Genomic DNA, 19,162 nt, shown 5'->3' with positions numbered 1-19,162 from the left:
CGTTCAGTAATTATAGCTGGGCACCATCCAGTTCTTCTGGTCTCATGGTAAAGGAGGCAGTTGTTTATGGAGGCAATTAACCATGCATTCCATATCCTCCTCCTGTTCCTGACTGTCCTGCTTACACTCTGGCTCCAAGCAAATAAACGCCAATTATTGGATGGCTGCTTGCAAGCTTTTAAGACCCCAGGCAATACGCAATGAACAGGAGGTAGAACAAAAGCACTAAAAATGATAATAGGCCAAGTAAGTAAGATGTTCCATGAAACCATGACCCTAAACCTCCAAACCAAGGAACCAAATCCCTTGAAATGTTTGGTTGTACATATGCATCCTCAGCAGCTACTCTTCTTTTTATTTTTGTTGTAAAAATATATATCACACAGCATTGACCAATTCAACTTTTTACAGGTGTACAACTTAGTGACATCAGTTACACCAATTGACTGTGCAACCATTACCCGTAATCAGTGTGACTATTCCATCACCATTAACAGAAACTCAGTGCTCCATGAGCAAGAACTCCCCCTTTTCCCCTCCCTCCCACCCCTGGTAACCACTAAGAAACTTTTTATATAAGTGAAGTCATACAATATTTGTCCTTTTGTGATTGACTTATTTCACTCAACATAATGTCTTCAAGCTCAGTCCATGTTGTAGCATGTATCAGGACTTCATTTCCCTTTCTGGCTGAGTGGTATTCTATTGTATGTGTGTACCACATTTTATTGTTCCATTCATCCGTTGACGGGCATTTAGGTTGTTCCCACCTTTGAGCTATTGTGAATAATGCTGCAAGGAACAATGGTGTACATATATGTCTGTTCCTGTTGCTGCTTTCAAGTCCCTTGGGTATATTCCTAGCAGTGGAGTTGCTAGGTCATATGGTAGTTTGATTTTTAGTTCTCTGAGGAACCACCACCACACTGTTTTCCATAACGGCTGTACCAATTTTTCTTCCCAACAATGGATTAAGATTTCAGTTTCCCCACATCTTCACCAACATTTGTTATTTTCCTGTTTTAAAAAAAAAATCTTAGCCATCCTAGTTAGTGTGAAGCAGTATAAGGATACTTATATATTTTTTATCAATTTTTTACTGTGTTATGAATGAGATTTATCATGTTTGTATATTTTTTCTATTCTTCCTTTTGAATTCTTCATGAGATTTAAAATCAGTTTATGTTAAGATCCATTTTTTTTTCAAAATGGTGAGATTCTAATAATAAGCAACTTTGGAATAAATGTGTAACTTGCTGGTATGAAGTGCTAAATGAGATCTTCCTGTTTCCTGGTCACCAGAACCTATAGCTGAAAACTAATCACCCTAAATACCCTACATTTTAGTTTCAGAGAAATTCCAGCTGCAGACTCTGTTTCCTCCCTACAGGGCTTGCTGCGGAGTACCATTTCATAAGAACAGACCCAAGAACAACTTCGGTTGTCAAAGGAGGCTAGAGCTAGAACAAGAGAATGCATTTGGGAAAATTAAAGATTTTATGGGCCTTATCTGTTTTATACTGGGGGAGCCCTGGGGAGGCAGTGGTTAAGTGCTCAGCTGCTAACTGAAAGGGTGGTGGTCTGAACCTACCAGCTGCTCTGCAGGAGAAAGATGTGTCTATCTGCTTCCATAAAGATTTATAGCCTTGGAAACCCTATGGGGCGGTTCTACTCTGTCCTACAGGGTTGCTATGAATCAGAATCGAGTCAATGGCAAGGGGTTTGGTTTTGGATCTGTTTTATCTTACTATGGGGGAAAAGGAGAGTATTAATATGTTCTCCCTCCTCCCTATTGCAGTAGATGTGCCCAAAGTGTCTTCTCTGACCACAGCTAAGCTGGGAGCTGCTGATTGTCTCTGAGTCATTATCTGGTGATCACTGCTGAGTCATTGAGCCAGTGGAGAGCCTGATAGCCCAGCCCTGATGCTGCTGTGTTAAGAAAGGAGTTGGGTGGAGGTGGGGGTTCCTGTGAGGCAAGAGAGTCTGAAGACAGCTTGCATTTCCATCATTTGAGGAGCCAAGTTCTGAAAGTAGCTGGAACCCAAGCCGTATTGCCAGTAACTACTCACAGCCATCTCCACAAGAGAAACTGCTAAATGGGAAGTCCTCAAAGCAAATGGTTCTAGGGGTGAGTGAGTAAAAGTTTACATCTCACCTCAATATCCATTGAGTGTAGAGGGAAGATTCCATAAAGTCCCCTCTAAAGTCCAATTGATGCAGCCCCCTGAAACAGCCAGGTTTTCAGCCATTGCAAGAGAGAGGGAACCAGGAAGTGCTGGTAATCCAAAACAACCCTTAATCCCCACTGGAACAGGACAGCTTTGTCTCAAAGTTTTGAGACAAAAATTTTTGGGGGCTCAGAATTTTAAAGTGGACATTTACATGTTGAAATGTGTATCTTATTACAAATTACTTTCCTTTAATACAGATGGGGAATTATTTTTCTAAGTTTTAAACTTAATAGCCAAGACAAAAGTGGTTTTTTTTGTTTTTGTTTTTTTTTTTTTGCTTTGGCTTGAAGTGAAAGTTTACAGCTCGAGTTAGTTTCTCATACAAATATTTATACAAACATTATGTGACCCTAGTTGCTCTCTCTACAATGTGACAGCACACTCCTCCTTTCCACTCTGGATTTCTCATGTCTATTCATCCAGCTCCTGTCCCTTTCTGCCTTCTCATCTAGCCTCCAGAAAGGAGCTGCCCATTTAGTCTCATGTATCTACTTGAGCTAAGAAGCACACTCTTCACGAGTATCATTTTATGTCTTATAGTCCAGTGTAATCTGTCTGAAGAGTTGGCTTCAGGAATGGTTTTAGTTTTGGGCTAACAGAGAGTCTGGGGGCCATGTCTTCTGGGGTCCCTCCAGTCTCAATCAGACCATTAAGCCTGGTCTTTTTACTAGAATTTGAGTTCTGCACCCCATTTTTCTCCTGCTCTGTCAGGGACTCTCTGTTGTGTTCCTGTCAGGGTGGTCATCGGTGGTAGCCAGGCACCATCTAGTTCTTCTGGTCTCAGGCTAATGGAATCTGTGATTTATGTGGTCTTTTTGTCTCTTGGGCTAATATTTTCCTTGTGTCTTTGGTATTCTTCATTTTCCTTTGCTCCAGGTGGGTTGGGACCAATTGATGCATCTTAGATGGCTGCTCGTTAGCTTTTAAGATCCCAGATGCAGAACATTTTCTTCATAAACTTTGTTATGCCAGTTGACCTAGATGTCCCATGAAAACATGGTCCCCAGGCCCCTGCCCCTGCTACTCTGTACCTCAAAGAGTTTAGTTGTATTCAGGTAACTTCTAGCTTTTGGTTTAGTCCAGTTGTGCTGACTTCCCCTGTGTTGTGTGTTGTCCTTCCCTTCACCTAAGATAATTCTTGTTTACTATCTAGTTAGTGAATTCCCCTCTCCCTCCTTCCCCACCCTCTTAACCATCAAAACACTTTTTCTTCTGTGTTTAAAACTTTTCTTGAGTTCTTATAATAGTGGTCTCATACAATATTTGTCTTTTTGTGACTGACTAATTTCACTCAGCATAACGCCTTCCAGATTCATCCATGTTATGAGATGTTTTGCAGATTCATCGTTGTTCTTTACCATTGCATAGTATTCCATTGTGTGAATATATGATAATTCGTTTATCTATTCGTCCGTTGATGGGCACCTAGTTTGTTTCCATCTTTTTGCTGTCATGAACAGTGCTGCAATGAACATGATCTATTCCTGTGATGGCTCTTATTTCTCTAGGATATATTCCAAGAAGTGGGATTGCTGGATCATATGGTACTTCTATTTCTAGCTTTTTAAGGAACCATCAAATCGATTTCCAAAGTGGTTGCAACATTTTACATTCCCACCAACAATGTGTAAGTGTTCCAGTCTCTCCACAAACCTCTCCAACATTTATTATTTTGTGTTTTTGGATTAATGGTAGCTTTGTTGGCTTGAGATGGTAAGATTAAAATGTTTTAATAACTGAAAACAACAGAAACATCATGGAATTGGGCTGAAATTTCATTATGGAAGTTTCCACTATTCTGTCAAAAAAGTTTCGAGTATATAACTTTGAGTTTCATAATTCAGCATTACATTATAAATTAGATATCTTGAAATAAATGGAATGGAGTTCAATGCCATTCTGCTGAATGCTTGCAATCTTTTATGCTTTCTGTCAAAAGTTATTGTGGTAGGCTAAATAATGACCCCCATATATGCCCACATTCTAATCCTCAAGATCTGTAAATGTTACCTTATATGGCAAAAGAGACTTTACATATGTGATTAAATTCAGGTTTTTGAGATGAAGAGATTGTCCTGGGTTATCCTCATGGGTCCAATGCAATCACAATGGTCCTTATGAAGAGGATACAGAAGGAGTCAGAGTTAGAGGAGAAGGTGATGTGATGACAGAAGCAGAAATTGGAGATGAAGGTCCCTATTGTTATGTGCTGTCGAGTTGATTAAGACTCACAGTAACCCTATATGACAAAGTGGAACTATCCCATAGGGTTTCCTAGGCTGTAATCTTTATGGGAGCAAATTGCCAAGTCTTTTCTCCCATGGAGCTGCTGAGTGTGTTAGAACCATCAACTTTTCAGTTAGATGCCACCACTTAACCATTGCACCAACAGGGCTCCTGAAAGTCTCTAAAAGAAAACCTAACCCGTTGCCGTGGTGTGGATTCTGACTCACAATGACTGTATACGACAGAGTAGAACTGCCCATAGGGTTTCCAAGGCTGTAATCTTTACAGAAGCAGACTGTCACATCTTTCTGCCTCTGAGTGGGTTCCAGCCACTGACCTTTCAGTTAACAGACAGGTAGGTGTTTAACCACTGTGCAACCAGGGCTCCTTTGAAGGTCCCTAGGTGGTACAAATATTTTACTATCCACTGCTAACCTAAAGATTGGCGGTTTGAACCTACCTAACAATACTGCAGAAGAAAAGGCCTGACCATCTGCTTCTCTTAAGATTACCGCCAAGAAAACCCTATGGAGCAGTTCTACTCTGCACACATAGGGGTGCCATGAGTCGGAAGAGACTTCATGGCAACTAACAACAATACTTTGAAGATGGAGGGGGAGGCCACGGCCAAGAAATACAGGTGGCTGCTAGAAGCAAGGAAATGAATTCTTCTCCAGAACCCCCAGAAGGAATCACCCTTGCCGACACCCAAACTTAGCCCAGTGAAACTAATTTCAGACGTTTGTCCTACATAACTGTAAAAGAATAGATTTGTGTTATTTTAAGTCACTTTTTTTTTTTTTTAAGTTTTGTGCTTGTGTTAATTTGTTACAGTGGCAACAGGAAACTAATAGAGTTACCAAATGTAGTCTCACCGTATCTGTGGGGAAGTGTCTACCTCAGAGGTCTGAGCTCATACATAAAATGATACTCCATAGGAGAAACTTTTTAAACTTTGGTACTCCTTTTATTGTAAATGTAGACCAGAGATTCTCAATTCTGAAGAATTTGAAAAAATATAGATGCTAAGGGTGAGGTCTTTTTTTTAAAAGCTCCCTAGGATTGTGAATATAGTGTGCAAGCAAGACTTAAAACTTTCCGTGTAGATGAACAAGTGAGAGGAATTGTGTATAAATTGTTCTTTGAGAGTTAAACTAGTAAATTCTACATACAGTGGTTAAGCTCGGACCTCCAAAAATAACCCTTCTTAATATATAGTCAGGAAATGCATGGCTGCAAAAATGAAATGACTCCGTTGCCTCAAGATGATAGGGTCAAAATCTCAGGTCACATTGTGAAAATCTATACAAGTAAAGCCATTGATGGAATCAGTTTCATCATAATCAGTTGTAATCACCATGCCACAGCGATGAATTACAAGCCATATTATAAATATGGAGTCCCTTGGTGGTGCAAAGAGTTAATGAATTTGGCTAATAACCAAAAGGTTAGAGCTTCAAGTCCACCAAGAAACTCTTCAGAAGAAAAGCCTGGCAATCTACTTCCAAGAAATCTGTCGCCGAAAACCCTATGTAGTTCAGTTCTACTCTGACACACATGGGTTTGCCATGAGTCACTGTTGACTCGACGGCAACTTTTCTTTTTTTTTTACTATAAATATGATATGTTTTTATATTGTTGTAGAAATAGAGTGATTTGTAGGAACTTTAGTAAAAAGAAGGAGCCCTGCTGGCACAATGATTAAAAGTGCTTGGCTGTTAACCAAAATGTCGTCAATTCAAACCCACCAGCCACTTCGTGGAAGAAAGATGTGGCAGGCTGCTTCCATAACCCTTGGAAACCCTATGGGGTCACTATGAGTCAGAATCCAGTCAACGGCAGTAGGGTTAGAAAGAAGAGGGGTGAAAACAAACCAGGGCCATTTGGGATGACAATCCATACACAGAAACTATGTGTTTCTGTAAAACTACGACACAAAGAAAAATTTACAAGCTCAAGACTGAGCAGAGAGAGTCCAAATAATATACTGGGCTAAAGCTAGAATCTTACCTTCTGTGGGTGGGTACTGAATTCTTGCTGCTACCTAGTATGTTTTCATTTAAAAGTAATAAATCTGTCTGAGAGAAATGGAAAATTATTTTGACCAAATCATAAAGAGAACAAGCCAGACATAGAGAGGAACCACATCAAATACTGATATCAGTACCTAACCCACTGCTAGTCAAACAGAAATTAGGAGAGAAGTCTTATGCTCATTTTATGCGTCTGCAAAAGGGCTCTCCAATTATGAGTGAATAAACGAATGAATGTGTGAACTGATTCTATCATAAGTGGAATAGATGACAGCTTATTGAAAAATTCTATGAATATCCCTTACACAAGACACACGTAAACAAAAAGAGCAAATTAGCTATCCCTTTCATGGTGGATGCCAATCCAACCACATGTCCATGGAGAATGTTCCATTCATAAGGAGATCATCATCATCTCACAAATTGACCTTTGCATTACATCGCAAAAGGCATCATTCCAGCCCCAGTTTCCATTACGAGAATTTATGATAACACAATGCTCATCATGCGTATTGGGTTCCCCAGGATGCCAGAATCTGGAAAGGAGAAAAAGGATGAGGGTATTTCTTCAAACTGTGCTTTTTTCAAAGGGTTAGAGACTGAGGGAGCTGGGATTGAACAATGTGGAGTCCAGGTCAGGTACGTTCAATCATTCCTTCTCCTATTCTCATGATGCCTCCTTTTGTTAAACCCTCAAGTTTAAGCAGCTTCTCTTCTATCTCTGTCTCTGACATTTCCCTTGAAGATTGTGCCCATGTCACCCAGTATTCTGCCACCTTAAACAACTCAGGACACATTGAACATCCTCCCAGCAGCTATCCCGTAGGTTCCGGTCTACTTGTTCATCCTTTTTTACTGTTCCCATGGGACTGCCAATTCCATCGGGCTTCCCTAAGTGATGAAGAGATTTCCTGCTGGTCCCAAGTATAAGTACAATGTGTCCTTTCTTTATGCACTGCTGCTGAAGTCTGAAGAACTAATTAAGATCTTTGGATCTGCCACTTAACCCCTGTCATCTTGGCAAGTAATTTAATTTTCCTGATTCTCAGTTTTCCTATCTAAAAATGGGAACTAGAATAATATCCATATGTATTTCACACAGTTGATATGAGGATCAAAGGTGGTAATGGATACTAAAGTACTTTAAAGTTTATAAAGAAGTACATAAGTATGAGTTATTATAAGACTATCAGAGTCTAGCATTCCTGTTTCATGAAAAACACTAAATCTTATTAACTGATTATGATCTTAATAGACACAATTTTAAAATTTTATTTAGAGATATAAATATGGCTAAAAGCACAGGCTTTGGTGTCAAATAGAATTTTTTAAAAATCTTTGTGGGTTTTCTGCTTGTTTAATAGCTGATAGCTGGAACACCCTAAAACTCTAGTAATATCCAGGACCCAGGATTCCTTTCTCTAATTCTATACTCACGTGACTTTTGCGTTGTATGGTGACTGATCAACCCATTGCCATTGGCGCTTCCCCTCTGGGTCTGACAGCCCCACATAGTAAGCAAAATTTCCATCCAGCTTCTGGATGATGAACTGCTGAGGGAAGAAAAAAAGACTCACAGCCTTACAGATATTTAGGCTGTATTGAATTCTTTGTGGCCTTAGAAAGAAGAGAAGAAAATGAAAGGAGCTACCAGGAACAGCCACATTTGGTGCCTGCCCAGGAGCACAGGTCCTTCCCTGGCTGAATAGGGCAGGATTAAAGATGTCAGTGTGAACGTGATGTTCAGTACATACGGGAGCAAATCCTATCCATGATCATAATGAATTCTCATTCCCTGTTCTTTTGCCAAACCTCAGGATTCTTCAAGGCTATACATGTTAGTGGGGAACTTTTCCTCTCCTAAAATTTTCTCCTTGCAAAGGGAGTTCATTTAGAGTGTCTAGTTTACTCTCTGCCCTTTATTCATGCCCAAGGGAGGAGAAGTGATTCATATGAAAAAATTGGTGGGTCAATAAGACAGGGTGGTTCTGAGGTCACAGTGATTTACATCCTCCCATTTGACTTCCATCATTAATCAAGGTTTTTTTGCTTTTTTTTTTTTAATTTTCCCTGTTTTATCCTTTTTAATTTTTCCATTAATAGTCCTAGTAGGGAAGATGATAATTAGGGGTGCCACCCTTTAAAAGCCCCAGTGTGTATAATCAATTTTTGCAAGATAAATTTTTACTTGGAAAATGTCAGGGATGCTTTATCTTCATATACATATTGATCTTGACTGTGGATCTTTGCAATTTTTTTTCTCTGCTTCCCATAGTATCTCTTCTCTTTGAAGCAGTTAATTATTCCTAAGTATTTTCATATAAATGGTTGTTATTAATGCTGTTTGTTGAATGTAGTAGGACTTCCACTTCCAATAATTTTGGACTAAGTAATTTTAGATCAAATTTCCTGCTGAAGTCAAATAAATAAGCTGGATGTAGTATGAAAAAACTTAATATCTCAAAGAGCTCACAAAACAGTGAGAAATTACCAAGCTAAGATGCAGAAGAAAATGGAAATCCATAGAGATAAGCCTGGAATTTATGGCCTTTTTTGTTCAGGGAAATTTTACTGATCCAGAAGAGGCACTCAAGGGATAGGACAGCACTTTTAGCAACTTTGCAGGTCTGGGAGATAAAAGTTAGAGTCCAGGGCCCAGAAATGGGTAAGAGTGAATAGGAAGTACACCAACCATCATACAAATTAGAGTCTGTCTTGACATCATCTGAATCGTATAGAAATTTCAAGCCCTGAAATTGCATTATTGTAATGTAGGACTTCTTGTGCCAAGGGATATAGCAGGATAATATCCTAAGCCTCTAATTATTTCTATAAAATTTTCAAATACAATATCAACACAGAATGAAAGATAATTGTGCACACAACTTCAAGAGGAACAGTGAAAACAAGCATACAGGGATCCCAGATATTTTGATTATCTGGGACAGACTGTAAAACAATGATACTTATTATGTTCAAGGACATAAAAGACAAGCTTGAGCAGAAATTGGACATGATAAAATTTGACATAGCATATTTGAAGAAGAAACCAAGAGAAATTTTAGAATTAAAAAATACAATAACTAAAATTAGAACTCAATGGATAGATTCAATAGCAGAATAGATACTGCTAAAGAAAAGATTAGTGAATTGGCAAAAACTATTCAAATACAGAGATAAAAAGATGGAAAAGAAAATAAGAGATGCAGAGGATAAATTGTGAAGGACTTTATCATTTCCCCACTCACATCTCAAATTCACTACTTTGTTTGCCTGGATTTGCTCTAGAATTTGTTTTATTCAAATACCTGTTGTCTCTGCCAAATTTCAGGGCAATAAAACAAACAAACAAACCAAAAAACTCTTCTCTTAAACCAAAAGAAGAAGCAAGGCTCATTGGCCACTTTACCTATAAGAAAGTACCTGCTCCTCCTTAGTGTTGATCATCATCAGATGTGCCCCCATCTCAGAGCAGTTCTTCTCACTATCAGTCCAATTTTTCAATTCAGTAGAAATAAAGTAGCAGCTGGACTGAAATGGACTCCAGGATGTTGGGCAGCAGTGCCAATCTTCCAGAATGAGTATAGAGCAACAACAACAAAAAAAAATTAAGGGTGAATACCCCTCATATAAAACTATAAGGCTCACGAAGTTTCGATTAGGTTCCATTAATGATCCCCAATGATTTTCTAAAACTGAGTTCATTTACTGGTGTATTTAATAATCTCTAGATCATTTCACTCTAAATAAATAATAAACTTTTCCTGTAAAGGGTCAGATAACAAATATTTTAGACTTTGTGAGCCATATGTTCTCTGTCACAACTGCTCATTTCTGCTATTGTAGCATACAAGCACATAAAGAATACATAAATGAATGAGCATGACTGTGTTCTAATAAAACTTTATTTATGAAAACAGGCAGCAGGTTGGATTTGGCCCACAGGTATTCTTTTGCAATTCCTGCTTTAAATCCACAAAAATTACTTTACAGAGCAATACTTTTAATTCCACATCCTCGTTATTCATTGGGGTCACATATGGAACATCTCTACATCTCTAGCAAAAAAGTAATCTCCTATTTCAATTTTCTATTGTTTACAGCCTCTTATAAATTATAAATATAAGCATCCTTTAGAGTTTATCACCTTCTCACAAAGCATAAGCTTTGGAATATGTTGGACCTGGGTTAAAACCTTATTTTCTGCACTGTAATGTTGCGAAAGTTACATAACCCTCTGAGTGTTACTTAAATATTTTTCTTTTCATTTGTAAATGGGGATGTTTCTCACTTAGAATTTTAAGAAGCTGAAGTGACATGATATATGCAAAGCACTTAACAGTAGTAGTAGATGGAAAATATTAGTTCTGTCCTTAAAACACCAGTTTTGCCACTGTCTTAGCATAAAGAGAGCATACACATTCCCTCTAACAAATTACAAATATGTAGACCATGTCAAAATATAGGAAGCATATATTTTGATAAACTTGGCATATATGGAAATTTATGTTTATTCATAGTTCTTATATGAAGAAACAGTATTAGACAAGAGCAGTTTATGTACAACAAATATCCCCTTTAGGATTTTTAAAAAAATTAAATATTTCAGTAAATTTTTGTTTGTTTTTGTTTTAGAAGCTACACTACAACTAAGGATTGACTATGATTAAAAAATTAACTTTGTTATTACTCCCAAACTGATTTGGTGACATTTGATCAGGCTATCTGAAAAGAGTGCTTATCAATGCTGCTTTTTAAAAAATACAGTAGGAAAACTGTGTTGTTAAAAGTATATTTATGCAATATTTCTATAGAGTTTGACTTACCACCTGTGTTTAAATAAGTTATTAATTGCAAACTTATCATTTGCATAATGGCCTCTATTACTACACAAAGTAATTCCCATATTTTTGCCATAGGCCAAATAATAGAAAAGTCTAATCTCTTGTGGTAGTATTAAGGAAGAAGCTTTTGCTGTCTCTTCACCTCTCATAGGTCTCTCCCCATGAGTCATTTCTAGTAAAGATTTGGCATTGCCCAATTAGAGATTTGGTCTTTGTCCTTCTTCTGAGAGGCTTCTGGAAGGTTGTTGTTGTTAGCTGCAGTCGAGTCTATTCTAACTCATGGAGACCTCATGTGTGCAGAATAGAACTGCTCCATAGAGTTTTCAAAACTGTGACCTTTTGGAAGCAAATTGCCAGGCGTGTCTTCTGAGGCACCTCTGGGTGTATTCAAACTGCCAAACTTTTAGCTAGTAGTGGGGCACTTAACTGTTTGTGCCACCCAGGCTACGTTGTGATTGTCATTAAGTGCTTTTGAGTAGGTTCTGACTCATAGCAACCCTATGAACAACAGAACAAAACACTGCCCGGTCCTGGGCCATTCTCACAATCATTACTATGTTTGAGTCCATTGTTGCAGGGTACTTATGGGAGGTAATCCATGTCATACTTGAAAAAAATGTCTTTGTTTAGGGCGGAGACTGACCATGCCTTATCTTAGGGTGAGGTTGGCCAAACTGATAGGCATATGGTGGGGGCCGTGGCCAGCCAGAAAGACCAACCATGTGATGGGTGAGGGTGTTGGCTGGGATTTCAGTTGACCTGGAGGCTGAGATCAACTATGTACGTAATCCATTGTTCAATCATACCTATGCAATGGAGCCCCAATAAAAACTCTGAACATTGAGGCTAGGGTAAACTTCCTTGGTTGGCAATACTCTATGTGTATCATCACACATTGATTCTGGGAGAGTAACATGTTCTGACTCCATAGAAGAGACAATGGAAGCTTAGCATTTGGAACCCTTTTCAATTGCTCCATGAGTCTCTTCCTTTGGCTCATTTTAATTAGAATCCATTCCCAGTAATAAACCACAAGTGTAAGTATAATAGCTTTCAGTGAGTTCTACGACTCCTTATAGTGATTTACCAAACCTGAAGGTTGTTTTGGGAACTGCCTAAATTTGCAGGTTGGTGTCAGAAGTGAGGGTGGTCCTATGGAGGACTGTATGCTCTCTAAACTTGATAGTTGACTCTAAATTCTGCAGTTTGGCTAACTTCAAGTAAGTGTAGACTGAGTTATTTTGTTCTTGAAATATCAAAATTATGACATCAATTGGGTCCATATTCCTGGAGAGGAGTAAGGCCACTGAGGCGCTGCTCAGGTGCAGCTTACCTCTCTGGTCCTCTGCATGAGGCTGTGGGCCATCCTTGATCCTGGACGTGGCTGACCTAACTCTCCCTCTATGAGGTGACAAGGCCTAGACTTGGGAGCAATGTTTTGGCCTTACCCCTAAGCCATATTTCACAATTCAGTTCTGCCATTAATAAAGTTGATCATTTTATTCTTATCTGAATCCTGTATGTATTTATTTCTCAGCTAACTCAGGACTATATCGGGAGACGGATGTTATTTTCTGTTAAGCATGGTGATGAATTGAATGAGGGGTGAGAATGATGAGTAAAGAACTGTTAAGAATGATTCTCAGGATTTAGGCTTGAGTAATTGGGGGAGAGGAACTGGGATAGAGAAACCTGAAGGAGGGACAGTTTTCAGGATAAAATCTAGAACCTTGTTTGATACTTTAATTTTGAGATGTCTATTAAAAACATCCAAGTAGATTTTAAGAAAACAGTAGGTTAAATCAAGGGAGCCCTAGTGGTGCTGAGGCTAAGCACTCAGCTGCTAACTGAAAGGTCAGCAATTGGAACCCACCTGCTGCTCCATGGGAGAAAAATGTGGCAGTTTGTTTCTGAAAAGATTACAGTTTTCAAAACCCTATGGGGCAATTCTACTCTGTCCTATAGGGTCACTATGAGTCAGCATTGACTTGAAGGTAATGAGTTTTAGTTTAAACCAGCCTGGAATTCAAAAGTTTCAGTGCTAAAGATATAAAATATTGGACTAGGAATTTGATTACTAGGAAAAGAAGTCTGATTGCTCACTGTGTACCTTTTAGCCCCTTTCTTTCTTTGAAGCAGGTCAAATGTGAAAGATATTGTTGGTGGTCTTGTAGTTTATGCAGCTTCCTGCCAATTTTGGTATACACAAAATTATCATGATTCACTGGAAAAGAGGAAGAAGGATTAGTTCTCATTGTTTTCAGTGTATCGTGCTGCGCTATAGAGCCTTATGCTCTTACAAAGTCTACAACATCTGTCTTTCCCTCCCACCCCACTTTACCCACACTGGCTTAACCCCACCCCCAGCTCATGCTTCTTTCTGTGAAAGCTCGGTAAAAAAAATATACTGTTAATCTTGTTTTCTTATACTAGGGCTCATTTATATTATTTTTTATAAGTGTACATACATATCTTATTCTCCCCCTACTAGAATGTAAACTGAAAAGTCCAGGTGTCATGGATTAAATTGTGTCCCCCAAAAATAATCTGTCCACTTGGCTAGGTCCTCATTCCCAGTATTATATAATCGTCTACCATTTTGTCATCTGATGTGATTTCCCTATGTGTTGTAAATCCTATCACTATGATGTTAATGAGATGGATTAGCAGCTGTTATACTGATGAGATCTACAAGATTAGATAGTGTCTCAAGCCAATTTCTTTTAAGATATAAAAGAGAGAAGCCAGCAGAAAGACATGGGGGACCTCATACTACCAAGAAACAAGAGCCAGGAGAACAGTGTATCCTTTGGACCTGGAGTCCCTGTGCTGAGAAGCTCCTTGACCAGGGGAAGATTGATGACAAGGACCTTCCTCCAGAGCCAACAGAGAGAGAAAGCCTTCCCCTGGTGCTGACAGCCTGAATTTGGACTTGTAGCCTATGAGACAGTGAAAGAATAAATTTCTCTTTATTAAAGCCATCCACTTGTGGTATTTCTGTTACAACAGCACTAAATAACTAAGACTCCAGGGAAGGAATTCATATTCACACTGTGTATCCAGCACCTAGAATAGTGACCTGCACATAAATAAATATTTGTTGATTCACTTCCTAACAGCTTCTCCTTAACTCTATTAATCCTAAAAGATTACAGATCTTTTGGTATTTCTAAAGTTTTCTGACTGCTGAAAACTACAAATAAATACATGGGATAAAATCAAAAAATGAGACCTAACCTTTTAGAGACATTTAGACATCTTTCACTAAAAATGGTTTCTTTTCATTGGCATGCGTATGGAGCAAGATCAGATCTTTCTCTGATCCTCACTTAATTTTCCATTCATTTATTTCATCAATCTGATTTTGAGACTGAACCCAAACTCCTTGGTCTTCCTCTTAATTTAGTTCCTGTATGTCTTCTTTGCTCTTGAATAATTGAATAACCATCCTTAAATCCCTTTTTCTCTAGCCCTTGACCATAAAAAGTAAAACAAAATTTAACTTTAGTAATGATTCCATTTCTAAATCCTGTGAGATATATTTATAACTTGAAGGAACTGCAGACTGCATCACCAACATGTTTTCAGTTGACATAGGAAGTCATGTAGTGACTTCCTCACAGATTTCTATTTATTTTTACAATATCAGAGAATTGACCATGTTACGACAACCAAATGGTACAAAGAAGAATAGAGAAATCTCTAAGGCTCCTCCAGGATATAACACCAGGCAAAGGGAACAGGAATGATATCATTTATTTCCTTTATTCCTCCACTGTAGCATTGTTTGAACAATTGTCCTTCTCATGTTGAAGAGACTCCCATGTGAAGATCAAAAACCCAGAGTTTTGCAATCATAGAAGGAATGCTACTTATATTCCCAATTTAAAAAAACAAAAAACAAAAAAACATCCTATAGGACAGAATCGAACTGCCTATAGGGTTTCCAAGGCTGTACATCTTTATGGAAGCTGACTGCCACATCTTCTTCCTGCAGAGCGGCTGGTGGATTTGAACTGCTGACAGTTCATTTAGCAGCCAAGTGCTAAGCCACTGCGCCAATAACCCGTTGCCATCCAGTTGATTCCAATTCATAGTGACCCTATAGGCCAAAGTAGAACTGTCCCATAGGGTTTCCAAAGAGCAGCTGGTGGATTCAAACTACCGACCTTTTGGTTAACAGCCAAGCTCTTAACCACTGCGCCACCAGGGCTCCACTGTGCCAATCCCGGTTGCGGTTGAGTCAGTTCTGACTCATAGTGACCCTACAGGACAGAACAGAGCTGCCCCAAAGGGTTTCCAAGGAACAGCTGGTGGATTCGAACTGCTGACCTTTTGGTTAGCAGCCGTGGCTCTTAACCACTTCGCCATCAGGGCTCCAATAGAGGGCTTTTAAAAACAAATGAACAGATCAACACTGGAGTACACATAAACCAAGTAGTGAGCAATGGTATCTTAGTGTTTTAGTTATCTAGTGGTGTTATAACTGAAATACTACTAGCGGGTCGCTTTAACAAACAAATTTTTTTCTCATAGTTGAGGTAGCTAGAAGTCCGAAATCAGGGCGCAGGCTCTAGGTGTAGGCTTTCTCTCTGTGTTAGCTCTAGGGGAAGGTCCTTGTCTTGTCTGAGCTTCTGTTCCTAGGCATGCCATCTATCTTCCCCCATCTCTGGTTGCTTACTTCCTTGCTATATCTGCTCTTTTATATCTCAAAAGAGATTGATTTCAGACACACCCCACAGTGATATTGCCTCATTAATATAATAAAAAACACTCCCAAATGGAATTATAACCACAGGTATTAAAAAAAAAACCATTGCTGTCTAGTTGATTCCAACTCATAGTGACTCTATAGGACAGAGTAGAACTGCCCCCATAGAGTTTCTAAGGAGCACTGAAAACTGGTAAGTTCGAACTACCGACCTTTTGGTTAGGAGCCTATCTCTTAAACACTGCACCACCGGGGCTCCACAGGTATAGGGGTTAGGATTTACAACATAAGTTTTAGGGGGACGCAATTCAATCCACAACAGATGGTACTACAACTGGCACACAGAGAGATGGGGTCATGATTACAATTGAGAAAATGCAGCTAGGACTAGGCAAAGAAAACCTAGAAGGATAACTGGAAGAGGCCGCATAGACCCGGCTCACTATTATTTACTCTCCGTTGCTAACCGCCATATTGTCTCATGATCTTGTCTTTCCCTCTGGTTCTAGTCTCTACAAAAGGTTTAAGATTAACCAATGTTCCTCCCTGGAGGATAGAAAACAAGTGATAATGATCTAGGGATGAAAAACCGAACAAAGCACCCATCTTGTGACGAGAAAAAACAGGATGTCGCCAGTTAATCCCCAAGAACATCACCAAATAACCCCCAACAATACCAGTAGAAGAGTAACTCATCTGAGACATGACCACCTCAAGGGGGAACTAACACAAACTTTTAAGACCCATAATCCTGTCCCTATAAAAGCCTTCAGCCCATCCCCAGTGGGGGAGACGGGTTTTTTGGAGGAATCTGTTCCCCTCTGTCTCCTACATATCGATGTATAGTAACTCTTGCTGCTCACCTCACCCCATCCCAGAATTGGCTATTGCGGCAGGCGGCTCCAATCCACGTTATTGCGTTAACATAACCAATTATCCAAAATGATTAATAATAATAATAATAACTTACATCACAAAAAGCATGGCATTCCCAGTAAGGGTTGCCATTTTTATAGCAGGAGAGGGACTACGTTTTCACGGAATCTTTAGAAAATGTGATTGAGAAAAGGAACAAGAGACAGCTGTATTTCAGCCAAGAACTCACCCAAACAGCTCACGATGAAACAGGCACTGAGGAGTAAGAGGGAAACCACAGCAGCAGACCAGACCTTCACCTGATGCCACCAGACTTCAGTCTCTGTCAGATCAGCAAGACAAATGCACAGAGTTACGATCCCCACCGACAGGGGGCCATGGAAAATAGATACCTAAGGAGTTTAGAACAGTGTGGCGGTCAAGCTATGAGCAAACAGTAATTAAAAAAGAACAACTGTGAAAGCAAGAAGAGGCCACAAGAATTCCCTCAGAACAAATGACTAGATAGTAACCTGGACCCCACGACAAATTCAGGCAAAACTTACCCAGAGTCAATTGTACTTTCCAATTCCTTACTCCTCCCCCTTACACCTTATATCGTCCCAGTGATTTCCTGCCTTTCTCCAATATCATTTTGTCTTCAGTTTCTCACTTTCTACATGGTCAAATTCTTATTCTTTCAAAGGTTTCTAGGCCTGAGTTGTTTTGTTTTTTCCTTTTTTCATCTTCCCGATTCTTGGTCCCATACCTGTTTCAACACTGAAATTGTCAAGATTTCACCAATCTTTCCTTAAGAGCTGTCTTCTTTCTCCAAAATCATCCTTATCATCTCAGTGCCTTTTTTTTTCATTTCATTACGCTCCCACCACCTTCTGTAGAACCAAGAGGAGTGCTCACCTCTACCTTGAGGTTGTCCTTGAACCATTGTGTGTACACACACCCTTTTGGCTCCGTGTAATCAGGAGGCCCAGGAGCTCTTCTATCACTCTCCCTGAAGATGTTACCAGAGAGATCTGGCTTCTTTCCAAGAGGCCAAGTTCACTGAGCCTTGTGTACTTGCTCTGATTAAGCTAAGAGATGTGACTCAGAAGTCTTTCTGCAGTGGGCTCAAGTTTCCTGTTTAAAATATACATTACGTTCAGAAAGAAGGAACACAAAAGAGGAAATATAGAAGTCCGTGGCAGTGGTTCTGATAATTTGTTTCTTTTTTCTTTTTTTATTGTGGTGAAAATATACACACCAAAACATCTGCCAACATAACTTTCACATTTACAGTTCAGTTATAATTGATTACATTTTTCATGTTGTGCCGTCATTATCACTATCATTTTCCAAAATATTCCACCACCATTAACATAAACTCAATGCCCCCAAACAAAGACTTCCCCTTTCCCCCTCCCTCCCACTTCTGGTAGCCATTAATAATTGGTTTCTATATATTTGCTTATTTCACGTAAGTGAGATCATACAGTACTTGTCCTTTTACAACTGACTCATTTCACTCCTCATAATGTGTTAAAGGTTCACCCATGCTGTGGCATGGATCAGAACTTCATTTCTCCTATGGCCGCATAGTTTTCCATTGTATGTGTATACCACATTTTGCTTATCCATTCATCTGTTGATGAATGTTTCAGTTGTTTTCATCTTTTGGCTATTGTGAAAAGTGCTACATGAACATTGGTGTACAGGTTTCTGTTTACATTCCTGCTTTCACTTCTTCTGGGTAAGGGATTACTGGGTCATATGGTAATTCTGGAGCCCTGGAGGTACAGTGGTTGAGTGCTATGGCTGCTAACAAAAAGGTCAGCAGTTCGAATCCACCAGGCACCCCTTGGAAACCCAATGGGGCACGGTTCTACTCTGTCCTATAGGGTGGCTATGAGTCGGAATCAACTCCATGGCAAAGAGTTTTTTTTTTTAATGGTAATTCTATGTTTGACCTTTTGGGGAACGGCCAAACTGTCTTCCATAGTGGCTGCACGATTTTATATTCCCATTGGCAATGGATGACGGCTCCAGTTTCTCCACAAACTCATCAACACTTGTTGTTTTCTGTTTTTTTGATCCTGCCATTCTAATGGGGTGAGGTGATATCTCATTGTAGTTTTGATTTGCATCTTCCTAATGGCTAATGATGTTGAGCATCTTTTCATGTGATTGTTGCCCATTTGAATATCTTCTTTGACAGATTGTCCGTTCAAGTCCTTTGTCCATTTTTTGATTAGGTTTTTTGTCTTT

General features: G+C 39.2%; 1 protein-coding gene across 11 annotated transcripts in view; it reads right to left on the bottom strand.

The window, feature by feature from the left end:
* LOC101347466 (C-type lectin domain family 4 member C) overlaps window positions 1-18,009 on the bottom strand; it is a 69,296-nt gene extending 51,287 nt beyond the window's left edge. For 7 of the 11 annotated variants that reach the window (XR_002825748.1, XR_002825743.1, XR_002825744.1 and 4 more), the window contains exons 1-4: window positions 17,819-18,009; window positions 17,151-17,243; window positions 13,445-13,558; window positions 9,900-10,059 (exon numbers count right to left, since the gene is read on the bottom strand). Coding sequence is in view for 5 of the 11 variants with exons in the window: in XM_023741536.1 (XP_023597304.1) it covers window positions 9,900-10,059; window positions 13,445-13,558; window positions 17,151-17,243; window positions 17,819-17,846 (395 nt within the window). In the remaining 6 variants the exon portion in view is untranslated. Of the gene's footprint in view, window positions 1-5,247; window positions 7,027-7,927; window positions 8,044-9,899; window positions 10,060-13,444; window positions 13,559-17,150; window positions 17,244-17,818 lie in introns of those variants that run through there. The other 4 variants (XM_023741534.1, XM_023741535.1, XM_023741538.1 and 1 more) reach the window with 4 other exon arrangements.
* Window positions 18,010-19,162: the final 1,153 nt, after the last annotated feature.

Source organism: Trichechus manatus, unplaced genomic scaffold, assembly GCF_000243295.1.
Source record: "Trichechus manatus latirostris isolate Lorelei unplaced genomic scaffold, TriManLat1.0 scaffold00182, whole genome shotgun sequence".
Lineage (NCBI taxonomy): Eukaryota > Metazoa > Chordata > Mammalia > Sirenia > Trichechidae > Trichechus > Trichechus manatus.
Note: the sequence above shows the minus strand (reverse complement) of the source record. Positions and strands in the feature narration are given on the sequence as shown.